The following is a 24,197-nucleotide window of genomic DNA, read 5'->3' on the forward strand; positions in this document are numbered from 1 at the left end:
TTAAATAACTTTGAAAATCACATAATGATAAATTGGAAGGTTACAACTTAAATCACTTAAAATTTGCTTAATTGGTAAAATATTAAAACCACAAAAATCCTCAAAATCATCCATTTTCGAAAAATTTGAAACCCCTTCCCCCGACTATTCTGCTTTCTCTGTTTTTCGTCTTTGGCCGACCGTCTTTGACCGACCGTCTCTGCATTCCTTCGTCGTCTGGGTGCCTCCTTCTCTGATTGTCGTATCCGTTCTTCTTATCTCGTCGTCGTCTTCATTATTCTTATTCAAAAACTCGCCGTTTCCGTCCTCTCCTTCGTCTACGGTCGTCGTTCCTTCATCTTCGGTCCCTCTCCATTACCGAAGCAAATAGTTTTCTCTTTCAGATTTGTACAATGTTGAAAACCTTTTTTTTTCGAGGGTTGTAGTTGGAGAGTGAGTTGCTAACAGTGATTTTAGGAAGTTTATATGAAATTTAGTTTATATTCGGATATATGTAAGGAGAGGTTAGTGAAGACCTGCACCCCTCAATAAGTGGAATGGTGGGAAATATAGAACAAGAGAGAATGATTTGGATATTTTTGTAATTAATAATATTGGTAAATCAAGAGAATCAACCTTTTTGAAATTGAATGAAGGGATTAGTGTTGAAAATTTGTATGAGATCCACAATAATTAAAGTACTATAATAATAATTTATGGAATTAAATATTTTATATTTCTAAAAAAATCCAAATAACTATAATAAATGTAAATGCAATAAATAAGGATAAAATCGAAATTAAAATAAAACCCTACCTACATTTAGTAAAGAAAAATAAAACATTTAACATCCACATTTAGTTTATGCAAATACAATAATTAAAGAAACATTGAAGTTGGATTTGTAAAAGGTCAAATTTATCCCGAAAGACCAAAACATTAATAGCACTGATGTATGTCTGATATATACTTAATATATCTATTATTTACTATTGATATACCATTAATATAAAACCAATTTATTTATGGTATCTACTAATTACTTCTGATATGATTATATGATTTATCATTGACTTATCACTAAAATAATATTGATATGTGTCTGATATATAGTTGATACAGATTTACCACTGATATATTTATGATATAACTATGATATATGTGTTTGATATATACTTCTGTGTTTTGATACTCTTCTAATATATCTACTAATTATTTTTTAATGATATCACAATTATATCTAAGGTATACTTATGATATACTACTGATTTACTACTAATATTGTAGACGCCGTTATTGGTCCGGCTATTTTTATTATTATTATTTTTAAATATCTTCATTAAAAAAGATTACTTTATTATTGTTTATAAGCTAAAGTTTTAATTTAATTTTTTTAAAAAAGTTTTGTTTTAAAAATTTGATAAAATTACAAATTAAAAAATAAAGATTTTATTTTTTATATTAACTGTTTTTTTTCTTTCCCTCCCTTTGATTTTTTCTTGGTCAAGGTTCTACAGGTGTCATGCTTTACGTTTTCCCTTCTTTTTTTTCTCTCTGGTTTTACTTAACTCACGCATGTTACTGTTATTTTATTTGTGTATTTAAGGGACACATAGAGGCACACAGAAGGGAAAAAGGAGAGGAAATTTGAGGCTTTCATCGCTCCCCTACCTTCTCCTCTCATCTTCTTCATAATTCCTCCATACACTACCCCCTGTACTTCTCAATCCATTTTCTTTACCATCCTGGACCACAAAAGTTTGACGCGCTCAAATTTACCAATTATTGTGTTCTAGCCTACTCCTCCTCCACGCCTCAATTTCATCATCGTCGTCGGAATTGGCGATTCTATATGCGGGATAGCTACGTAACGTCTCCGTGTTTGGTCGGTCGATCGATCTCGGTTTTTATTCTCCTTCCTAAAGACGGCAGTGTGCTTGATTGGCGCGAGTAGAGACGATAGGCTTGCTTCTGGTGGCACAATCCAATGGTACAGTGAAATCCAGGATACTTCTTTTTAATAAAGATTTTATTTATTTATTTTTTCTTTCTTTAAAAAAAATTATCTTCTGCACAGATTTAAGAGGAGGAAGTAAAAAGATTTGAAGATAATCTTTTAGTTTTTAAAAATACATGATTGAAATCTTTTTAAATTTGTTAATTATTCTTTGGGGAACCTCAACAAATAAAAATCTATTTTAAATAAAACATTTTGTTGAATTAAGAAATAAAGTTTTCTTTCAAAAATCTCTTTAATTTCGAATTAAATAAAATTTTTGTTTTTATTATTTTTGTTTTTTTGTTTTAATTTAATAAAATTCGTTTTTTTAGTTTTTAAAAATAAATTAAAAACGTTATTGTTTAAAAGAATATTATGTTTACATCTTAAGATGTTGGTACAGTGGTAAGATGTTCATTTTTCAATGTACATGATCCAAGTTCGAGCCTTTCCATGCCTTATTTTTACTAAATAATTATTTTAAATAAAATATTCCATTTAGAGTTAGTTTTTCGTAAACGTCACGAAAGGTTGAGGCGCGTTTTTGGAGGGAAATGACGTAGTGTTCCGAATTTTTGACTTTTTGTGACGTTTTTCTAACCGTCACGAAATGGTCGTCAAAAATTTGTTTTTTTGTGACGTTTAAAAAATGTCACAAAAGGTTGAGGCGCGTTTTTTGGCGGGAAATGACGGAGTGTTCTGAATTTTTTACTTTTTTGTGACGTTTTTCTAACTGTCACGAAATGGTCGTAAAAAAGTTGTTTTTCGTGAGGTTTAAAAGACATAGAGAAAAAATAGATAAAAAAAGTAATTAATTAACTTATAGATATTTGAACCTAATTTGATGGAATATACTATTTTTTTAGGGATGGTTAGAATTTAAGTTAACAAAACCTAAAATTTATCTGGTAGAAATTCACACTAAGTAAATTTTGAATCCCATTAAAAATAAATATTATTTTTATATTTCTATTTCATTTTAAAAGAAAAAATATTTAGGAATTGGTCAATTTCCATTATTTTATATTAGTCTTTCACCCTAAATGTAACCCCCTGCATTCTCGGGTTAGTTTGCTTTTAAGATTTAATTTGTGCTTTCGGTTTTTTCACTAAGCTGATAATTTAAATCCTTCGATTTTCTAAATTCAGCGATAAATTTAGTTAGCTAATTTTACAAAAAGAATTTTAATCAAGTCTTAATTCAAAGTTTTGGAAATTTAATTTTTCCTTTTAGATTTTATTCTTCTTTTTTTTTAAATTAAATTATTCTCTTAAATCCTTTCCGAAACACTTTTTATTTTAATTGGATTTTTAATTTTAGAAAGAGATTAGGAAAGTTCTATTCCTCCTAATTTTTTAGAAAATTAGTCTATGGGTGGTTTATCATGGATTGGTTTCTTTTGTTAAATAAAAGAAAAGAAAAACAAAAAAAAAGGGAAACAAAATTAAATTGAAAATGTAAAACCTATTTCTTCTCCCCCAGCGGCCTACCCTTCCCCCCTCTCTAATTGAAAACCCAAAACATATTTCTTCTCCCCCAACCGACTACTCTTCCCCCCTATCTTCTTCTTCCTCTCCAATAGCCCTCGCCGGTGACACCAGCGGTGACCTAATCCAGCAGCGACGACAACCCCTAAAACCTCTTTCTTCTCCTTCCTCCCTTCTCCTTTTACTTCAGCTGCCCATCCCATTTTTTCGTGTTTTCCGGCGATGAGTGATCTCCCGCCCTTTGCGGCGTCCAGTGGCGGTATCTCGACAGCAGAAATCGACAGCCACGAACAACCCGAGCAGGAGTGACTTCCTGCAGCGATGCGGCGTGTTTCCCCGATGGCTTTCTTCTCCCCGACGCGAACGAACACACAAATGACTCCCTTGTTGCAGCGTAGCCTCCGACCTGCAACGACGCTCAATGAACGAAGCATACCTATGACGAGCACAATTCCCACAGCGCCAAACGTACCAAATCCACAACGTTGTATTCCTCGGCAGCATCTGCGAGCAGATTTGGCTAGATCCCAGCAGCACTGGCGTTCTACAGTGGTTGTGCGTGACCCTCGTTGCAGTGGCAACGCTCGTAGGTTAGGTGCTGCTGTCAATTTCATCGAATTTTATGGTTGCTGTAAATTTATGAATGACATTGTAAATGCTAGTGATTTTCTTCTTCTAGTTTCCTCTTATGAATAGTTTTTCTTTGACCACTTGGTGTAGCATTGATTCAAATTTCAGCTAGTGGTGGAAGATTGCAAGTTTTTACTTGCCAAATTTGAACACCATAGTAACCAAACCATGACGAAAGTTTAGAGGTATTTTTTGTGATTTAGCCTATATTTTATTTACCATATTTATCATTTTAATTGTATCTTCTTAATTTGCTATTTTGTTGCAAACATATGGGTAGGTTGATTTTGAAACGAGCATGAATCCTTGTTATATATTTCCTTTTGGTTTGTAATTGTGCATTAGCTAAGTTTTAGAGTGATTTTGTTGACCATGTTCACTGATTGGAATACTTTATTATTTGAATGGTAGATAATTGATGTAAAGTTTGTTAAGTGCATGAATCACACCATTAATTATTTGAATGGTAGATAATTGATGTAAAGTTTGATAAGTTCTCCAACAACCCAATATGCTCCAACATTAATCAATTATCATTGAAACTAATTTGATGTTAAACAATTTAACTCAAAGCTTTAAAGTAGTTGTCTATATGTTTGTGATTTTTTGCTGTTGCATTCTTCCGACTATTCTGTTAGACTTGCTAATTGTTGGAACTATTTGCTTGTTTATGGTTGTGATATTTGATGATTTGATCTCCAAATAGCTAACGATTTCAACTATTTTTCTTGTGTATAAGTGTAAAATGTTGGGCTTTAGCTAGATTTTTCTCGAGACCTTGTTTGTTAAAAATCTGGAATCAAAACTTATATTTATGTGTAATATTTTTCATTAAACTTAATTATAATTGAGTTTTTGTAGTTGTGGGGTATGCATTATATTGAGTTCCAGTTCTTCAATCTTGGAGTCTTTTCCTTTGACCTTGGTTCTTCGTTTAGCTCGTTATTTGTTTGTTTTGCTTTCTTATTCTAACTATCATCTTGCATCAGTCTTTGAAGTTAAAACGTTTAACTTAATGACTCATAGTTTTATATAAACCTTATTCCAACTATGTTCTTTCTATCAGTCTTGTTAGTCCTTACTGTCTGACCCATCTCCAGTATGAATAACTCTCTGAATACAAAGTTCATGATTTTACTAGTATTTCTGCTGCTCATAAATATTTGAATCAATTGCTTCCCAAATTTTATGAACCATGCTAAAATCAATAATTTAATGTGTTCTATTTTGTCATTTCATTGTTCATTCTTATACTTGTTATGTTTCTATTGATTGTCATGTTATCTTCATTACTATATATATATCCCTAGCTTAAGTACTCAGTCAATAGGTTTAGTTTAAAAAAACCACAGTGTAGCTCATGATTTCTTAATACATCACACATCAATGAAGCATTTGTCTACTTTTCATTTAACTAAGTTTGTGAGATAGATCTTGTCAGGTGATAATTGCAGTCATATTTGATCAACTTCAACCTGCTACAATTGCAACACTAAAATAAATATAACAAACCTTTAGTAAGTGAAAAATGTTAGAACAATTTTAGCAAGCAGAGAACGAAAGATTGTGAGCTAATAGATAAGGTGATGGACAAAGTAGGCAAGGGAAGGAGTTATCACCATGGTTTTGGGGTTGCAACTTCAAAATTTTTAGCTTGGTTCCAGGTAAACACCGAAGATTTGGCTTCGTAACTCAATGCATATGCGGTACTGTATTATTTAAAACTTTGTTTGGATGTTATTGTTTATGTCAAGTTTTTTGAGAAAGCTCATTTTCCTAAGTTGCTTATTATTGGTTTATATGACAGGAGCAATCTTCACACTAGAACAAGAAGTCGTAAGGATTTGAAATGCTTTGTCGAACTGCGTCCGGATGAGCTGAAGCATGTTGTGGCTGTTTCATTCAAAGTTCCATCATAACAAAAGTAAGCTATTTTAAGCTTTTTGTCATCATTCATACTATAGCATTTGAATATTAAATACTTATGGATTGAACTTATTATATGCTGGGACTATAGCTATATTATTAAGTACGTTTACAAGGAATACTGAATATTGATTATAGACGAGGAATGTACGTTTACAATTCCTCTGCTATACTAGCTAGTTTATGTTATATTGTTTAAGTTCATTTTGTGCTATGCTGCTGAAGGATATAGAAGAAGTGTTCGGTTATTTTTGTTATTGTAACCTCTTCTGTGATGTTGGAATTTTGTTTGATCATTTTGTTGGTTATCATATCATATTAATACTTTCCTTACAGGATGATTGTACTGATATTTTGTGCTACGTAATTTAAGGATGTAGAAAAAGTGTAGGCATGTCGTTTATTTGAATCGCGCTTCTTTTGTTTGGTTGTTATGTTGGTTGTTTTATTATATTATCGAGTAAGTTAATAAGGAAGACTATGAATGTTGATGAGTAGGTTGGTTTTTGTTTAAATCATTTATCTAACTTGGGTATTGTTTTTTCATTAGGTCTTTCTTATCCCAAAGATGTCAACAATTAGGAATGCAACTAATCGGTGGCTGAGCATCATTGTTGAGGTTCGTGTGTAAGGAATATGTTTAATTCTGTAATTATGTAATTTGTGTTTGAGAATACTAGTACATTCTAAATTAATATATTAGCTTCCTTGTTCATGTTTAATATATTTCAACTTTGTTATGGTAAATTAATATATTTACGTGTTCGATCGACAATTTGACAATATGATATTTATATTCCGCGACATCTGCAATCAAAATTAAATACATATTCAGTGACCCTCTTTTTATTGTCACAAAATAAAATCATTAGTGACGTTTTTAAACCGTCACCAAAATATTTGTTAGGAGGATTATCAAACGTCACGAAATACACTTTTCGTGACGTGTAAACACTGTCACGAAAGGATGTCACGTGACCTCTCATTTCCTGTTCAAGGTCTTTCCGTGACATTCTATAACCGTCACGAAATCATTTTTCATGACGGTTTATGAACGTCGTGGAAGTCCATGTCATTCATGAGGCTAATAAACCGTCACGTGTGCTAATTTTTGTGACGTTTTTTAAACGTCTCGTATACCTTTCGTGATGGGCGTATACGTGACGGCGTTAAAAACGTCACGAAAGATTTTTGTGACGCCAGAAAAACGTCACGGTAGACCGAATTTCTAGTAGTGAGTGCAAAGCCGGAAGTTTCAATATGAACGAAGAAGAAGATTTGTAACGAAGTCAGAAGTTTTAGTCTGAGCCAAAAGTTTTAGATTCAACTTGAATAACGATGATGAGTTGCGAAGCTGAAAGTTTAAGTTTAAGCTTCTTTAGTGATTCGGTTTGAAGAAGAAGATTTGTAAAAGTTATAAATTTTAGATTGTGTAGCTGTTTGACGTGAAGAAAAACATTCGTAGAAATTAGAATTTTCAGATTTGGAAAATGACAAAGAAATGAGAGGAAACATGCAAAATCTGAAACAAAATAGAGAATGGTAAATTTGGAATTAAAAAAGGAAAAATAATATTTCAAATAATTTTACCATTTTTGTAAAATCCAAAACCTCTTGCTATATTTATAAGAGGTTATAAAAATTGGAGTAATAAAATTCAATAATGTATATCAAACATAGATTAGATAGAGTTTTGCAAATATTGTTAAAGATATAGCTACTCAATGCAATTTCCCTTTTAATTTCAATATAGTCATTGGTTCATATATTATATAATTGTTGTTGAACATAGTATTTAGATTGAAGTAGTGTCGAGTTGATTAACAATGACGATGTTATGTAGCGAATTCACCTGTACTAGAATCGCACATGAACCTTTGCAAGGAAAAATAAATTTTTTTAACCTCTCAGTTATGTTGACACGGACATTAAATTTTGTTATTATTCTTAAAACTTTGGCTAAACTTACTATATTTTTTAGTTATCTAGCACACATGACAAGTTATTTGTCGACATAACAGATGTTTAACTAAAAAATGATGTCATACCAAACATAACTCAAATGGTTAAAGCAGCTATCTATAACTGAAAGATTATAAATTCAAACCCCTACTCCCACAATTTTTTAAAAAAAAAACTACAAGAAATGATATTTTATTTTAATAATATAGACGTTTTTGCTTAAATGGAATGATTAAATTTATTAAAATCAATTATACTTAAAACTTTTTTTAAAAAATCATTAATTCTACCATCATCAAACACACCATTCGAATATTTGATACTGTATGGATTTTCTTCACGTCCCTCCCTCGTTTTTCTCTCTTTTCTAAATCATATTTTTCACTTTAACTCCTCTTTTTTTTTCCCTCTCTCTCTTCTTTTCTTAATTTTGGATCGGAAAAAATATGTTTATTTATTTATTCAATTTATATTAATTGATTAAATTAATCAAACTTTTAAATCTATATTAATCAAAATTAATTAAAATATTTAAATTAAATTTGTAATCAATCAGATATATTAAATTAACATAATTAATTTTTTCGATTGTAATAAATTAATTGGTTAAAATATATACTTAACTAATTTTTATTTATAAAGATATATTAGATGAATGCAATTAAAGTATTTTGTTGAAAATTTTAATTAATTAATAATATATTAAATTATCAAACTATTTATTTTAATTAGTTAAATTAATTTAGCGTTAGGATTTATTTTTTAATTATAATTAATAATTCAAAAATCGTTCATACATTACTAATAATCAATTAAATTGTACTTATAACTAGGGTGTGGATTTGAAATTGTTTGACCTTCAACATAAGTTATGCTACTTTAACTAGTTGAATTATGTTCAAATTGACTATTATTTCACATTTATGGTAAGAATTCTAAAGTTCGAATGATATGATATGGACAATAATGAAATTTGTAAAGATACAAGGACTACTTTCAAATTCACGTCAATATATAAGGACTAAAAATGTAAATAAACTTGTAAAATAATTTTGAGGGAGGATATAAAATATGTTAACCTAGGTATAGATTAGAGCATAATTATCATGCATTAAATGTGTCATATTTTCTTTCTTTCTTTTTTCTGTTTTCAAGAATATGTACTCTTTAAAAATGAAAACAAAAAAATGATTTTTTACTTTAGATTATTGGAATTTCGTTATATAATAAAAATAGACGTTATTTTTGGAATTTTAAATAGAACTCTTTTAAAAAATTATTTTGGCAGCGCTAGAAGTTTCTAATAAATAGATATTTTTCAGGGGTTTATTTAGAAATTTTGTATACCTATAGTAATAATATGCTCATTCCTTGGATTAAAAATAAGGGAAAAAAAAGAGAAAAAATAATATACTATTTTTCTTTTCTAAGAAGAATTGGACCAACGTAAATGACAGAAAGTGCCTCGACTGAAGCCCATTGGGCCTGTTGTCACTATAAACATGAGAGTGAAGTCCATATTTACATCACTCTTAAGGAAATTTGAGCTTTTGAGAAATTTAGGGTCCGTCTGTAAGTTCTTTTTGTTTCCAATTTTTTTTAAGAAATCTAACATTTTGTAACTAATTTTTTTTTAGAATATTTTATAGAAATTTTGGAAACTAAAATAATTTTTTTTTATTTTCAATTTATTCCAAAACATAAATAAAAAATATTGTTTTATCATATTTGAATTCATGGATATTGGAGCCATGCAATTCATTTTTTATTTATTAAAAATGAAGAAATAGCAATGTTACCAAACAGACCCATATTATTCTAATTCTAATCACAATCCATAATAATTTTTTAGATCTATTAGATTGAAACTTCATTAATAATTAAATATTTTAACAAATTAATTAAATCTTTAAGATTCTAAAAGCACTTTAAAAAAAATCAACAACCCACAGCTCAATCCTCCATCAAAGCTTAATATCAAATTTTACATAAAATTGTCCATTTTTAACTAGTGGGTTTCACTCACCACATGATTTTTTTTTTTGGTGGGTCAACTCTTGTGTCTAATCCAAACCCTAACTTCTGGTTCAGGTTTCTTCACATGTATTCAAACATCACCCTTTCCATTTAAGATAGCAAAAAAAAAAAAAAATAATAATAATAATAATAATGAATTTTTTGTTTTGGAGGTTTGTGTTGAATTATATGTGAAGACAGAGATCCCAAAATCATTTGAAAGAGACCAAAAAGTCAAAATGGAAATGACAAAACCAACCTCCTTTTGTTTTCCCTCACATTCTTCTCGTCAATTGATTGTGTGTAGGGACTTGTCGTTAGAGGATTTCTGTCCACTGCTTTTGCTTCCATTATGTCTCTTTTCAATGGCTCTTCCCTCTTTTTGTGTTGTAGCAGAGAGTTTCTGTCATGTTTGCAACTTTGAGAGACTTTGGTATGTTGTAGTACTACTGTTGGAATTTGACTTCCACACTCACTTCTATAACGACGTTTCCATGTACCATCTCCATTGACGGGGTGCTCACGATTCCTTCGTATCCATGTAAATATTTGCTTTTTGGTATCTGAGTCTTGTGCTATTGTGCTATTATGATTGTTCTGCTTGACTCTCTATGTGTGTTAACCATCTGAGTTTTGCATTAGAAAAACTGATGTGATATATTTTTTTTGTTTGTTATTTACGTGATGATAGATATCTATAAGAACAAGTCTTTGAAACCACACGTGCTAGGTCAGATGACAAGTTTTAAAATTGATCTAAATTTCAGTACAGTGATTATCAAAAATATAACCTGACGATAGGACAACAAATTTTAGAAAATATAAAAGAACATTTGAATGTATATGAACCAAATATCAAAATTTGTCAACCTGAATATAATTCGAATTGGTTAAGATATTATACCATTGTACTTTAAGCTAAAGGTATGAATAATCATGAAAGATCAAAATTCGATTCAATATAATGCATTTTTTGTGCATGTCATTGTCTATAAATAATCATTAACGTAAAGAAAGAATTCTTTTTTTTTTTTTTCATCTTTTGTTGAGATAGAAAGAGAAGAAAAATTGAGTTGAAAGAATGACAACGGTGCTAAAAATAGTGTTGAGAGAGAGTTTTGATTCCACTTACAAACTTCCAACAAATTCATATTCATATCTAACAAAAACACACTTGAAAATGACTTCCTTTACTACAGATCTTAGAGAAAACAATAAACTCTTATGAAGAAATCTGTTCTTGGAGAGAGAAGAACCAAGAGCAGAAGAAATAAGACTATACAAAGATGCTAGAAAGGAACCAAAAAAAAAAAACTTGAGTTACAAATTAATAATAACATATCATCGAACTTATCTAAAACTTTCTTATCACATGAAGAAGTCTACAAGATTCTTTCTGCATCTACTTTGATGCTGTGTTATTAAGAGGGCTCTTTCCCAGACTGGATGGTTTAGCTTCTGCACTTCTCTGTCCCGGTGTCCCTCGTCCGCCTGCTCGAGGACTGTGCTCTCCTCTTAGCTCGCTCAACCGAGGGCTGAAAGAGCGAAGGCTGTCTAAACTCTTTCGGTCACCTGTTGGGGTTGCTGTGGAGCTTGTGATCTTAGGACTGCTAATATGCCTAAACTCGCCACGGCTTCGGGTGATAACCTCATCTAAAATCTCCCCGTCTCCACCGAAAGAGGCTCCAGAACCCAGCTCGGCTTCCTGTTCACAGAATAATATCGAACTTGTCGATCAGCTCGGTGATTAGTAATCATATAACCACATCAAAATGCATATAAATCGAAGAATCAAATCGAGTGGCAGGCAGAAACCATAGGATGAGTTTAAGGTGAAGTTCAAGTGAGAATAGGTAATGTTACCATTGCGAGATTGAATGGTAAAGCCGGTGCTTCTTCATACTCAGCAGCATCGAGATCTTGAAGATGTGCACCTTTGAAAAACTTGGGAAGAAGGTACTGTCTTACTGGGACGAGGAGCATGATCATCAGAGGAAACATGACCCCGGCAATCGGAACCCATGTTAGTCCAAAACATATGAACAAGTATACAGTTTGGAAAATGGTAAATAGTGCAATCGACTTAAACGGCACGGTTTCGACGAAAGTTGCGTGGTAATCCTCAAGAACTCTGCAGGTGACAAGGGAAAAATGTTTATTACTTGGTGAAAGTTATCAAATTGAGAAGTAGAAATAGGATTGGAAGTTTTCATTACTTGTATCTTCTGCTGGGTGCAGTAAAGAGCAACAAGATTCTTTCCCAAAACTGGTTACCAGGCAAGCTTTCGATTGCCATGAATGCGAAGTAACCCCACAGAACCGAGGTCGGGATCTTCTTCAGGACCGGCATGGCTGCAACGCATCCCCCCACCATCGCAGCTTGAAGCAGATTACTGACACGCTGTTCTTTCACCTCAACAGGCAAGAGATCATCAATTTCCTTCTCGATGTCAAATATTGTCTCGTCGACTGGAGCATCGAAACTGCCCATACTCGAAGCTGCTTGAATGGTTGTTTCTTTTAGCTCATTCAGTCCCTGGTCACAAGTTTTTACATAGCTTAGGTGCAGAACACTTGGTGTATTAAGTTGAATAGTAACTTTCCTTTTCGTTTTTATTTTAAAGCTACAAGAATGCGACAAACGTGCTTCACCGGAGGTGAATTACTTGTATAAGTTCGAGCATGTTCGAGACAACTTCCTAGATGATTAAGATTGCCATATGTGAATGGTTTCTCTTGACCATGTGCAAAGAAAATCATCAACTTAAAGGGAAAAATCCGGTAGCTTACACGAACTGAGGGCTGTTGGTAGATAAGGGGGGTCTGCATTTGTTGATAAGCTTCTTGCATATTTCCATACAACTGTCCCAAGCTAGCATTCTTTCTCATACTACTCCGTGCCGTTTCGACAAGTTTATTCCGTAACAACTGCAAAATGAAACAGAATCTCTAAGTAAAACACCCCTAACGAAACAATGAAGTTCTAAATTGACAGTTAATTATCTGACACAAATTATCTCGGTTTGAAAAGATTATTGGAACCAAACCGATCGTTGTTCACCTGGTGCTTGAGAGTTGCTAGGCTCTTTGTATGCATTGGAGATTGTGGGATGACTCCATTAGATGGAGGGATTCCAAGAAGACCACATAATAAGGTCTGAAATAAGAAGACGAGATTCAAACTGTTATATCGATGTAACGAGCCAGATACCAAAAAGAAAACATGGAGATATCAGATAAGTAAAATGCTGCCGGAGTGGGATTCATTTCATACCAAGAATCCCAATAGAAGTAAATCATAATGGTATGAAGATGGTTTCCTCAAATTGAACTCTTTCTGCTGAGCAAGTTGAGATGCAACGCTGTGGTCGAAATAGTAGAGCACTGCAATCATCGTGGCCGGGATGAAAGCTCCACAGATATAAAGAACTGGAACATCAAGCATATCCTGCAACGTTGTAGTGAAAAATCGTCGGTGTTGTAGTTGAAGGAGAGAAGAGGGGAAAATAATGAAGCAGAGATTGAGCAGAAAAGTGATCAGCCTCACCTTAACAACAGTCCAATTTTCGTATGCACCGGGAGACCATGGGTTCGGGCTGAAGAGTCGCCTTGGGATACCATGTGGGACACTTTGTGAAGGTATATACGAAATACCTGTCCAGACAAGAACCATGAGCGGGACTCCATAGTCTGCAATCAAGCTTCTGAGCCAACCTGTCAAAACAATCCACGAAAATTATAAAATGAGTTGACTTTTTCATCTACTTCATGAGACAAAATTTCCAACTATGAAGAACTTGCTTGAACATCTCATCTTTTAGTTTGATTCCTGATCATACCAGATCCATATCGCCATGACCGTGCTTTTCGACTCCGTAAGGCAGTGAGTAGAAGGCCAAATGACAGTACCAAAGCAAACATCCCATTGGCAAACCTCCAAGAAGGTATAAACTCAATCAACTTCGGATTCTCTCGTTCCGGGATGCGAAACTCATCCACAAGTCCCTAAACACAAAGTCAAAACCTCAACTTATAAACGTTCTTCCTCTTCTTCTTCTTAAAGATTTAATGTACTAAACAACAAGCCTGTAAAATCAACAACAAAAGAGGGTGCATATTTCTTACTTTGATCGCTTGCTGCATAAAAAGCATTGCGATGAGCAAACCAAACAATTCACCGGCCAGACGTGTGAACCTATTGATGATGGAGCAAGCTCCCAATATAGCCATCAAGAACAGCAAGGCTGCAGTCCAAACACACACCCTATATAGATTTCACATGTTCAAACAAAATTGTATCAACCAGTAAAAGAGAAGTGCAATAGCGAAAAGAACTACTATATTTGTATATTCGTAACGATTTCAAAGGGATGATTTCTACTTTTCTTTGAAGCCAGTAGAAGAAGCATACCATCCACTCCATGCTAGAAACAGATTCCGTCCCAACTCGGGTCGTTCCTTTGCAAAATTAAACATGAAGGTGTACATAATGACGGTAGGCTCAGCAACTCCTAATATGAGCAAAGGTTGACCTCCAACAATGGAGTGTATGATCCCACAAAGAGCTGTGGAAGCTAAGGTTTGAACTGCTGTCAGCACCCCATCTACAAAAATCAATGACACAACACTTTAATAACTCAAAATGGTCCCATATCTTAACAAATCTCTTTATTTTCCCCTCTCAAATTCATTATTTTCCCCTCTCAATTGACAGATCTGACATGATGAACTTTCACAACAGTTTCTCAGTTGTTCTCACCAGTACTTCTCTCCAATTGTTCTCCAAATGAAATGACAGGAATGGCAGAGGCAAAAAATATGTAAGTGGTGGGAGCCAAAATCCTATTAAAACCAGAGAAAAACACCAAGAATTCCACATTCAATACCAGAACCAAAAGTCAAAAGGAACCAAAATTTCAAAAACTAAAGAACAATGGAGGAGAGATAATTATACCTATAACCAGCTCTCAATCCACCAGTCCAGTCCTGTGTATAGCACACTAATCTGCCTTTCAGGTCATTCTTGATTCCACGAAGAGGAACAAAAGTTTCCTCCATAACTTCAATATGGGTCTTCTTTCTTTACTTCAAAAACTCTCTGTAAGTAACAAAGGAAGAAGAAGAAGAAGAAGAGGACAAGTATTTCACAATGAATGAACTTCAACTTCTGGGGATCTTCAATGGCATTGCGATTGAACAAAGGGGGTTCTGAGAACTCGAATGAAAACTTAGAAATGGCAAATCAGTTACATGATTCAATGGGTTGGAGAGAATGAAAGGTGATTGAGGGGAGGATTTAATGAGGAACCGAAAGTCAAGAAATGGAAAAAAACTCAAATCTCAGAAACAGAGCAAATGGGTGTGTGGAGAAACAAGCAACATTGTGGATTATATAAGCTACAAAACGAGTTTGAGAATTGAAAAGGGAGAGGAAAAAAATAAAGGGACGGTGGAGGAATGAAGAGAAAGCGGGTAGATTTGATGCAGACATGGAAGCGGGTCAGAAGGGGGTATGAAAATGAAGCTCACTGTGATTTTCTTTCTCCTTAGTTTAAATTATAATTTTGATTCTCAACTTTGAGAGCCTGTGTCTAATATGTTCTTCACTTTTTTGGTTCTTTTCCCTAAATTTTAGAAAATATGTAACAGTCTCTCACTTCAACTCCACCTTTAAACAAATTTAGAATATAACAAATTTTAATTTTTGGAACCTATTAGGTATCATAGCAAAATGTTAGAGATTTATTAGTTATTAGATATTTTAAAGTTGGTAAAGATTTATGTTAAAATATATTTATGATCCTCTACTTTTATTAATTTTATCAAAGTAACGATTTAGTTTATAAACTTTTAGTTATGCTAGTAAGAAACACGTGCAGTGCACGTGAAATTTCAAAATTTTTATTTCAATGTCTAAAAATATAAAATTTATAATATAATTTAGTTTTTTTATCTCTAAATGTTTACCTCATCTTTTAATCGTGAGGGGGAGAAAACAATATTTTACTATAACCCACAAATTCGTTCTCGTGGCCCTCAAAATAATTAGCATCATTTCTAATGTGTGACTAAGACTTTTTTTATTTTTTTTCCCAGCCCAACATCGTATTTCCATCCTCGTTTTAAGTGAGGAAGCTAATAAAATGAGATGAAAGGATTGTTTTGAACCAAAACCTCGATAGTTAAGGATTGCAATGAAATTTTTTAAATGATAAAAGTATAATTGAAACGTATTCTAAATTCAATGCATGGATCGTAATCTTTACCATGTGTACAACTATTTTACCTGTTATTTTCTCCCTCAATTTTCCATCCCCATTTTAACAAAAAAGTTTGCAGAATAGAAAATTTGAAACAAATTTAAAGTCTTGGGTAAAAATGTAACATTTTGAAGTTTAAGGATATTATTGAAATGTACATTTTCAAGCCAATTTCTATAATTTAACCTTTTTTTTTCTTTTCATTTTTTTGGAGAAAGAATCATCTGTATCTCTGAGCAATCCAGCTTCCATGGGTCCCTTTTATTTGGGTGATGCCATAATGCCATATCATCAGCATTTAAAGTTTCAAGGACTGCACCCATATCTTTACAAAAAAGAAAATAATAATAATAATAATAATAATAAATATATATATAAATAAAGGAATGAAGTATATGGTGGTGAGACTTTTCAGATGATCCTCTGCCAAAAAAAACAATAATAATAGATAAAAATAATATCCCCGATCGATCCGATGAACATTAAAAATACGATTTAAGTCGATGACTCTACTTTTAAAATATTTTTTTTAATTTTTGTATTTTAAGAAGGTGATTTTGTCCTTCATTTTTATTTATATCTTGTTTTTTAGACTTAAATTTTAACTCCATCACTAATTTTATTGAATTATAGTCATAAATTTGAATTAAAAATTACTATAGCGTATAAAATTTTACAAATAAAGATAAAATTAATAATTTTTTAAAAGTTAAAAAATTAAAATAGATATTTTAAAGAGTATATTACTTAAAAGAGGAACAATCCAAAAGTAAAGTTAAAATAATATTAAAAAAAAAAGTAAAAAACAGACACTGTGCGCTAGTCTCCACTCTCCAACAGTACAGAGCATGTCTAATATATTGTCTCTGCCAACCACAAATGGGTGAAAATACTAAAAGAACTTGTTTTTATTTATTATTGGTGTTATTAGTAACTATTTGTGTAATTTTTACTTTATTATTTGTTGGAAAATTAACGGTATAATTTCTCCTCCCACAGAAATATCTAAACACAATAAAAAATATGTAAATAGAAAGAAAACTATAAAAACACCGTAATAACGATACAGTAAATTATACTGGTTCACCATTAACGACTACGTCCATTCTTCCACTCAGACGTGGATAATTCACTAATAATTATTTAAGAATTGAAATACAAAACTCTCCCCAAAGATATTTCTCAAGGGAGGCTAGGAAGTGATATTGCTGGACCTTTTTTTTTATTAAAAGTTTTTAAGGGAAAAATTGAATGTTTTGGAAAATATTAAAAAATTTTAAAGACTAAACAAAACTTTTAGATCAAATTAGAACTTAGGAGTAAATTTTAGGAATCAAACTACCAGAGTTAAAAAGTGCAACTTTCTTTTTCCCCCATATTTAAGATTAGGTTATCTTTTTATGTATTCACTTTTTTCCAATCATGTCAATAAACATTAAAAGAATAGGGTGTGAAAAATCTAAAAATAGCATTTTTTATAAAAAAATTTATCTCAATCTGATAGTATATCAAGTTTTTTTTTTCTTTTTTCAGTATTGTATAATAAATGTAATATAAGGATTTGAACCTGGTCATACATCAAAGGAAGAAGTAGATGTTATTTACTGTTAAGTTATTTTTATGTTGGCTTATAAATCGATTTAATGGAAATAATGTTAAGGATCCCACGTTGGAAAGATAGAGGTCTAATAAAAGTTTATAATATACGCTACTATTCTCATAGTCAATTGATTTTGAGATGAAACTTTATAGTCATTGTTTGAGTTTGTAGGACTTTGATATGGATATCTAATAAGAAAACGAAATTATTTTAGTATTACTGAATAAGTAAAATAGACCAAACATAATCTTGATTATATCATTTATAGGGTATCTTTTGAAGCCAATCAATACACAAAATGGTCAAATCAAACCAAGAAAATTCTCTTCCCGGTGAACTAGCCTACCCTTCATGATTAATCATAACCTTAGATTTTCATCGATGATACTACCTATAATTTGGGTCGGAAAATTTAGGGTTCATTGGGTAACATTACCGTTTTTTGTTTCTCGTTTCCAATTTTCATGAGAAATCTAAACATCTTGTAACTAACTTTATTTTTCACAATGGTATAGAAATTTTGGAAACAAACAAAACAAGTTTTTCTTTCTTGTTCCCATTTCCACTTTGTTTCAAAATATAACTAAAAATGTTGTTTTATCATACTTGAATTCATGGATATTAGAACCATGCAATTCATTTTTCTTCATTAAAAATCAAGAAACAGAAACGTTACCAAACGAGTCCTTAAAGTCTGTTTGGTTGTAAATCCAAATTTTGTTTGGAATCATTGAACTCACAATTAAGTGGATATGCGTTCCGTATAGTTTGACAAATATGTTTTTGAAAATTATTTTCAGATTTTGTATTTAAACTACGAAAATTTTAAAAATAACATTTTTATGTTTTTAGTGTTTTAGGATTTTGAATTTGACATTTTAAAATGAAGGATTACATTAAAAAAAAAAAAGAACTTTGATAAATATATTATTTCATGTTATAAACTCATTTCATTTTTGTTAAAATGAAAACATGTAAAAAGTATAATATATTATAAATTACACAACATTGTAATATATTATAAACCATCATTTTAAAAAATTACAACATTGTAAAATAATAATTATACAAAATTTATAACAAAAATGTTAACAAATTAATTAAAGTTATTTTAGATTAGACTAAATATTTAGTCAGTAACTACGACTAGTTTACAAATATATATTGCTAAATTACTAAATACATATCTGAAAACAATGAATACAATCTCGTTTTTTCTTGAATTTATTGTTTTCATATTTTTGTTACCAAACACATCCTTATTGGCTAGTCAATTTGTAGTTAAATTCACTAAAATCCTTCAAAATATATATATATATAGTTGAAGACAAAAAGTAAGAAATAGGTGCTTAATTAATAATGGATGACTATAATGATTCATATGCTATGGTGAAAGTGACATTATATTAAAAAAGCACTTGTTGTTTGTGGCCATGAGATGGATCACACAGTCCAATAAGGAGAGGCCAATTTATAAATTTTCTAACCAATCTTACATTATTTAATATCATATATAATGTTTTAAATTTCGATCCACCATAGCAAAAATGAAAATTATGCAAGTGAAATGAGATGTATTGTTATATGTTATTGTATTTTCTTTATTTACTATACAATTAGATGTATTGTCATCGAGCCCGAATCTTGTGCAAAAAGTACAAAAAATTTGAAAAATGTGTGGAGATCGTCGTCTACAAGTTGATCAATTTAAATACATTCCACGAATAAATTACAAGGTGAAAAGATAGATGCAATTTAAACTAATTAGACTTTATCAGTTGAATCGTATCTCTATATGCATAAACATTTCTTCGCGAAAACCGAATCTACTGTAGCAATCAATTGAACCATTGAAAGAGAGGGTTTTTGGTTGCATCTTCTCTTTAGATTGTGTTTGGACATTCTTTTTTCCTTAGTGGAATACAAAGTAATCAAAAAAGTTTCAATAATCATATGAAAGAAGGAATATTCCTTGCTTGTATGTTATTCACTCTCTTTTACCTTGTCTTTCAGAAGAAGAAGACAAAAGAGAACAAAAATAAAAATAAAATAAAATACATATAGAATAGTTTGAATTTTGTGTGATCAATATTCGTTGCTTAAATAATGTGAAAAAAAGGAGTTGACTCTGAATTCAATTGGTTCAAACTCCAAGAGTTTCCCATTTGCTCACCAAAAAACTTCAACTATAATTAAGATTATATTTTAGAGACAATAATGTGAATATTATTATTGAGAGAATATAGTTCATCCCATGTGCTTTTTTGAACAACTCATTTTGCTATAATTTAAATTAAAGTTGTGTTATTTAGGCTGATCTCAACCTAAGATTAAAGTATTTATATTTGATAAGAAAGTCAAAATCTTCCGCTCTAGATGTTGTACTAAAAAATTATGTTATTTAGAGTGAATTTAGTATAATTTTTGAAATTGTGAAAAACTTAGCAGACTAAAGGTAGTATTTGATTATACAACTAAAAAAGAGTTAATGGAAAGTATTATTCATATCACCGTCACAATGATTGAATGAAAAATTACCTCATTAAAATGTTTTTTCCCAACAATTTAATAATCTTAATTAATAGATGTATTGAACATTTTTCTTTGCAGTTTGCACAAGTTTAATTTTATTTAAGTAAATTCTTACTTAAAAAAAAATGGCAAGTCAATAAATTAAGATGAATTCTTATTGCATAAATTAAAGGAGGTCAGATGGTATTTTTCTTTATTATTCAGATTTGAATGATAGAAGCCCATAACGTAAGCCATAATTGATTTATTAAATATGATTTACTATATATATTTTTTTAATATAATATATAATTATTATCACTTGTGTTTTAAAATGATATCGAAAATATATTATCTTATCTTATAGTTAGTCCAGCTTGGTAATTAAGACAATTAGAAGTGTGACGGTTGATGTAAGGCACAAAACAATATTGAAATGAAACGATATTATTTTATAGCATAGTACCAAAAATAAAATATTGATATAAGTCTTCTAATAACATTTTTCCATACGTTCTTAATTTCGATGGTAGACTTTGCAGTTTATTCGGTTTAAAATTGGTTTAAATACTATTAGAGGGGTGTATTTTCAATTTTAGTGAATTTTGATCTCTATATTGTTAAAATGTCTATTTTGATTTTTGTACTTTTAATTTTGTTCTTTTTAGTTCATGTATGCGGTTTAGTCTATGTGCGTTTTTAAAAGTGACCATTCTTTGTATTTATTAACAAAATTTTAACACAAATTTTATACACCCGTGAAAACTCTTTAATACAAATTTATCACTAAATTTATTGAAATTTAGTGAGACAATTGTCATGCAAAAATTTTGATTAAAATAAATAAGATCAAACAAAAATGAAGAGGCAAAATGATCATTTTTGTATAGAAACAAAAATGAACGTTTCGAGAGTATAGTAATAAAAATAAACAAAAGTTAAAAATATAAAGATCGAAATAAACATTTTGAGAGTGTATAGACGAAAATGAACCAAATTCAATATAAAAAGAGTAAAATAGTACTCAAACGCAAAAAAAGATTGCTCCTTTAATCTTTATTAAAAATTTGTCATTTGGCCTCCTAATATTCTCCTATTCTCGTATCGCATTTAAAATATATTTTGCAATCTCTGATTGGTTTTTTATCCATCAAAAACAACCAAAATTAATAAATAAAATGAAGAGTTTTAAGGATTTTTTTTACCCTTTTCTAATTCTTTGAAAAGAATTATTGAAAAGGGAGAATAAATGTACATGAAAATTGAAAAAAAAAAAGAAGCTTATTGGACCATGGTGGGATCATCTCCATCCTGCAATTGTCTTAGGAATTATGAATGTCTTAGCTTGTTAATCTAAAGTTATCAACCTCACCAAGATTGCTGAAGGAAGGTAAGACGACTTGAATTTCGAGCTCGCCAGCACACTCCATCATCAACGCACCATAACGGCAGGATTGACAGAGCGCAAGAGTGTCATCGTCAGACTGACCGTTCCATAATGAAAGGCTAGAATTTCGGACTCACCTACCAAATTCGGTAGCCCACTACCACCTATAAAAAGGCGAAGGATATTGGTACTCTGATATGTTCGAATCTCTTTTGATACGTAATATTTGTAGTCGAATTCTACTATTGACTTCAGCATCGGAGTGCTCACCTCTATTTTGTAGGGCGCCCATTTTTCTAATGGGCAATCCGTGTTGCTTGTGCAGACCAAATCCTTGCATGGACGTTATGGTTTTGAAGTTTGAGTTGATATGATTTATATTCGAATGCGTAGTTTCAATATAATATCTACAAGTTTTAGAATATAATATAACATATGAATATTTACGTAAGTCGTAAAATTAAACCAAAGAATTATCTTACCAACCTAATTCGTGAACCTACTATATATATGTAACTCCAGTCGTTTCATATTTCTTTCAATTATTGAGAAAATAATAGTTTTTAAAGTTCTCTTTATTCAACTAACCAACCTTTTGTTTTTCTCTGGATCAAAAAATAAAAATAAATAAATAAACAAACCTTTTGTTTTTCTTAATCCAATTATTAAGATCGGTGACATTGATTAATGATTTTTTCTGATGGCCATTAAGAAAGGTCAAGACTCGAGAGTTGCCGTAATTTTTATGTATAAAATAATCCAACAAAAGATTGTAAGAGCAGTGATTTGAAAATAATAAATAAATAAATAATGCTTGTTTTCTGCAGAAGTAGCTTTTTATTTTCTGATTAAAATTATTAAAGGCATAAAAGAGAAAAAGGGAAAAAAAATACATCTTTTTGCATCAAAAAGTTATATATCTGAGAGAGAGAGACTTGTTGTGTTTTTTTGCGTCATGCTAGGCTAGTGCATGAGGCAAAGAAAAAGGCTGCAATTAAAAGAAAAAATTATTTATATTTTTTACACTTTAGTTTAATTTAATTTTATTTTTTTGAGAGATTAACTTGGTGTGTAGCTTACAAAAGGCTATTTTTTTCATTTATGAATTAAAATGATACCCTATATTACTCCTTTACCGAAGAAAAAACGTAGTTAATGTTTATCTGATTTAGTTTATGAAGCTCTTGAGGACTTGTTTGTGAATGTTTTTGTTTTTTGTTTCTCATTTCTATTTTGTGAAAAATAACATAAGCGTTTGATAACTATTCACGTTTATGTTGTGTATTTTTTTTAAGAAACATTTTAAAAAACTGTGTAGAAATAAAATTATTATTTTGTCATATTAACTTATAAAATGCATAATAAATATTAAAAATAAATATATGACAACAAATTTGAATATTTAATTTTCATATAAAAATTGTGACCTTTTAATTTAAAATTCTAGATATCCAGAAACAAGAATGGATTACCATACATTTTATTTATTTATTTTCCAATAAAAGAAGAAAGAACAAGAAACAATCAAACAATTACCATAAATGCAATTCTGTTTCTATTTATTAAAAAGAAAATAGAAACAAAAACCAATAAATAAGCAATAGAAACGAGAAATAAAAAATAGAACCGAAAAAAATAAACAAGAAAGGAGAACATTTACCAAATGAGTCCTTAAATTCTTCACCTATCAATACTTACCATAGCCGCCAGAGTTGGTTTGACTAAGAGATTTATCCATTTTAGAGATGAGGAAAAATAAGTCTTCGTAGGACAATTATCACTGCTTTATGTACCATAAAACCCATGTTGCTGGGAGGACACTTGAGTGTGGTTAATTTAGTGGGAAATTTGATTAATATAGATGAAGAATCCGTTAATAAATTGGTTTTTTTCTAGTACAACATGTGAGAGTAGGAATTCGAACTCACGAATTTATGATCATGATCAGAAATAGGTATTTTAATTAGGAACTATGATTAGGGTTGGCACAAGTAAATTGTGGTTAGGAGTGAATGTCAATCAAATCAACAAAACTAATTGGTTACCTATACAATGTATTAAGGTACAATAGTTGAATGAACATTTGAAAGTAGTTGTCAACTTTGAACATAACTCAAATGATTAAGGTACCTATCATCGATCAAAAGGTCGTGAATTCAAATTTTCCCCACCGATGTTGTACTAAAAAAATATTTTAAAATAGTTACTCACAGGTTAATTAATTAATTTAAAATGTATTTATTTTCTTGTTTTGCACGTAAACCAATAAAAGTTATATATCCTACTTGACCTAGCTAGGGCTTTTAGCATCTTTGGGGATTTCTAAACATAATTAATCATAGATTTGCCCCTAAAATTCATTTTGTTTCTTCACCAATGGGGTTGTAAATTTCTCATTAACCATCATAATACTTATATAAAATGTATTACTTGTTTGCA

At 30.7% G+C, this 24,197-nt stretch overlaps 1 protein-coding gene across 1 annotated transcript; it reads right to left on the reverse strand.

Moving 5' to 3' along the window:
* Nucleotides 1–11,174: 11,174 nt before the first annotated feature.
* LOC111023852 (boron transporter 1) lies at nucleotides 11,175–15,516 on the reverse strand. The gene is made up of 12 exons (XM_022301335.2): nucleotides 14,955–15,516; nucleotides 14,760–14,842; nucleotides 14,412–14,604; nucleotides 14,126–14,264; nucleotides 13,840–14,005; nucleotides 13,548–13,714; nucleotides 13,275–13,448; nucleotides 13,062–13,157; nucleotides 12,791–12,928; nucleotides 12,217–12,536; nucleotides 11,864–12,131; nucleotides 11,175–11,705 (listed from the first exon to the last, which is right to left on the reverse strand). Exons 1-12 carry the CDS (start codon nucleotides 15,056–15,058, stop codon nucleotides 11,403–11,405), a joined length of 2,151 nt encoding a protein of 716 aa, XP_022157027.1. The 5' UTR covers nucleotides 15,059–15,516; the 3' UTR covers nucleotides 11,175–11,402.
* Nucleotides 15,517–24,197: the final 8,681 nt, after the last annotated feature.

The sequence above is a fragment of the Momordica charantia genome, assembly GCF_013281855.1.
Source record: "Momordica charantia cultivar OHB3-1 chromosome 8 unlocalized genomic scaffold, Mcharantia_2.0 BLBB01000008.1, whole genome shotgun sequence".
NCBI classification, from domain to species: Eukaryota; Viridiplantae; Streptophyta; class Magnoliopsida; order Cucurbitales; family Cucurbitaceae; genus Momordica; species Momordica charantia.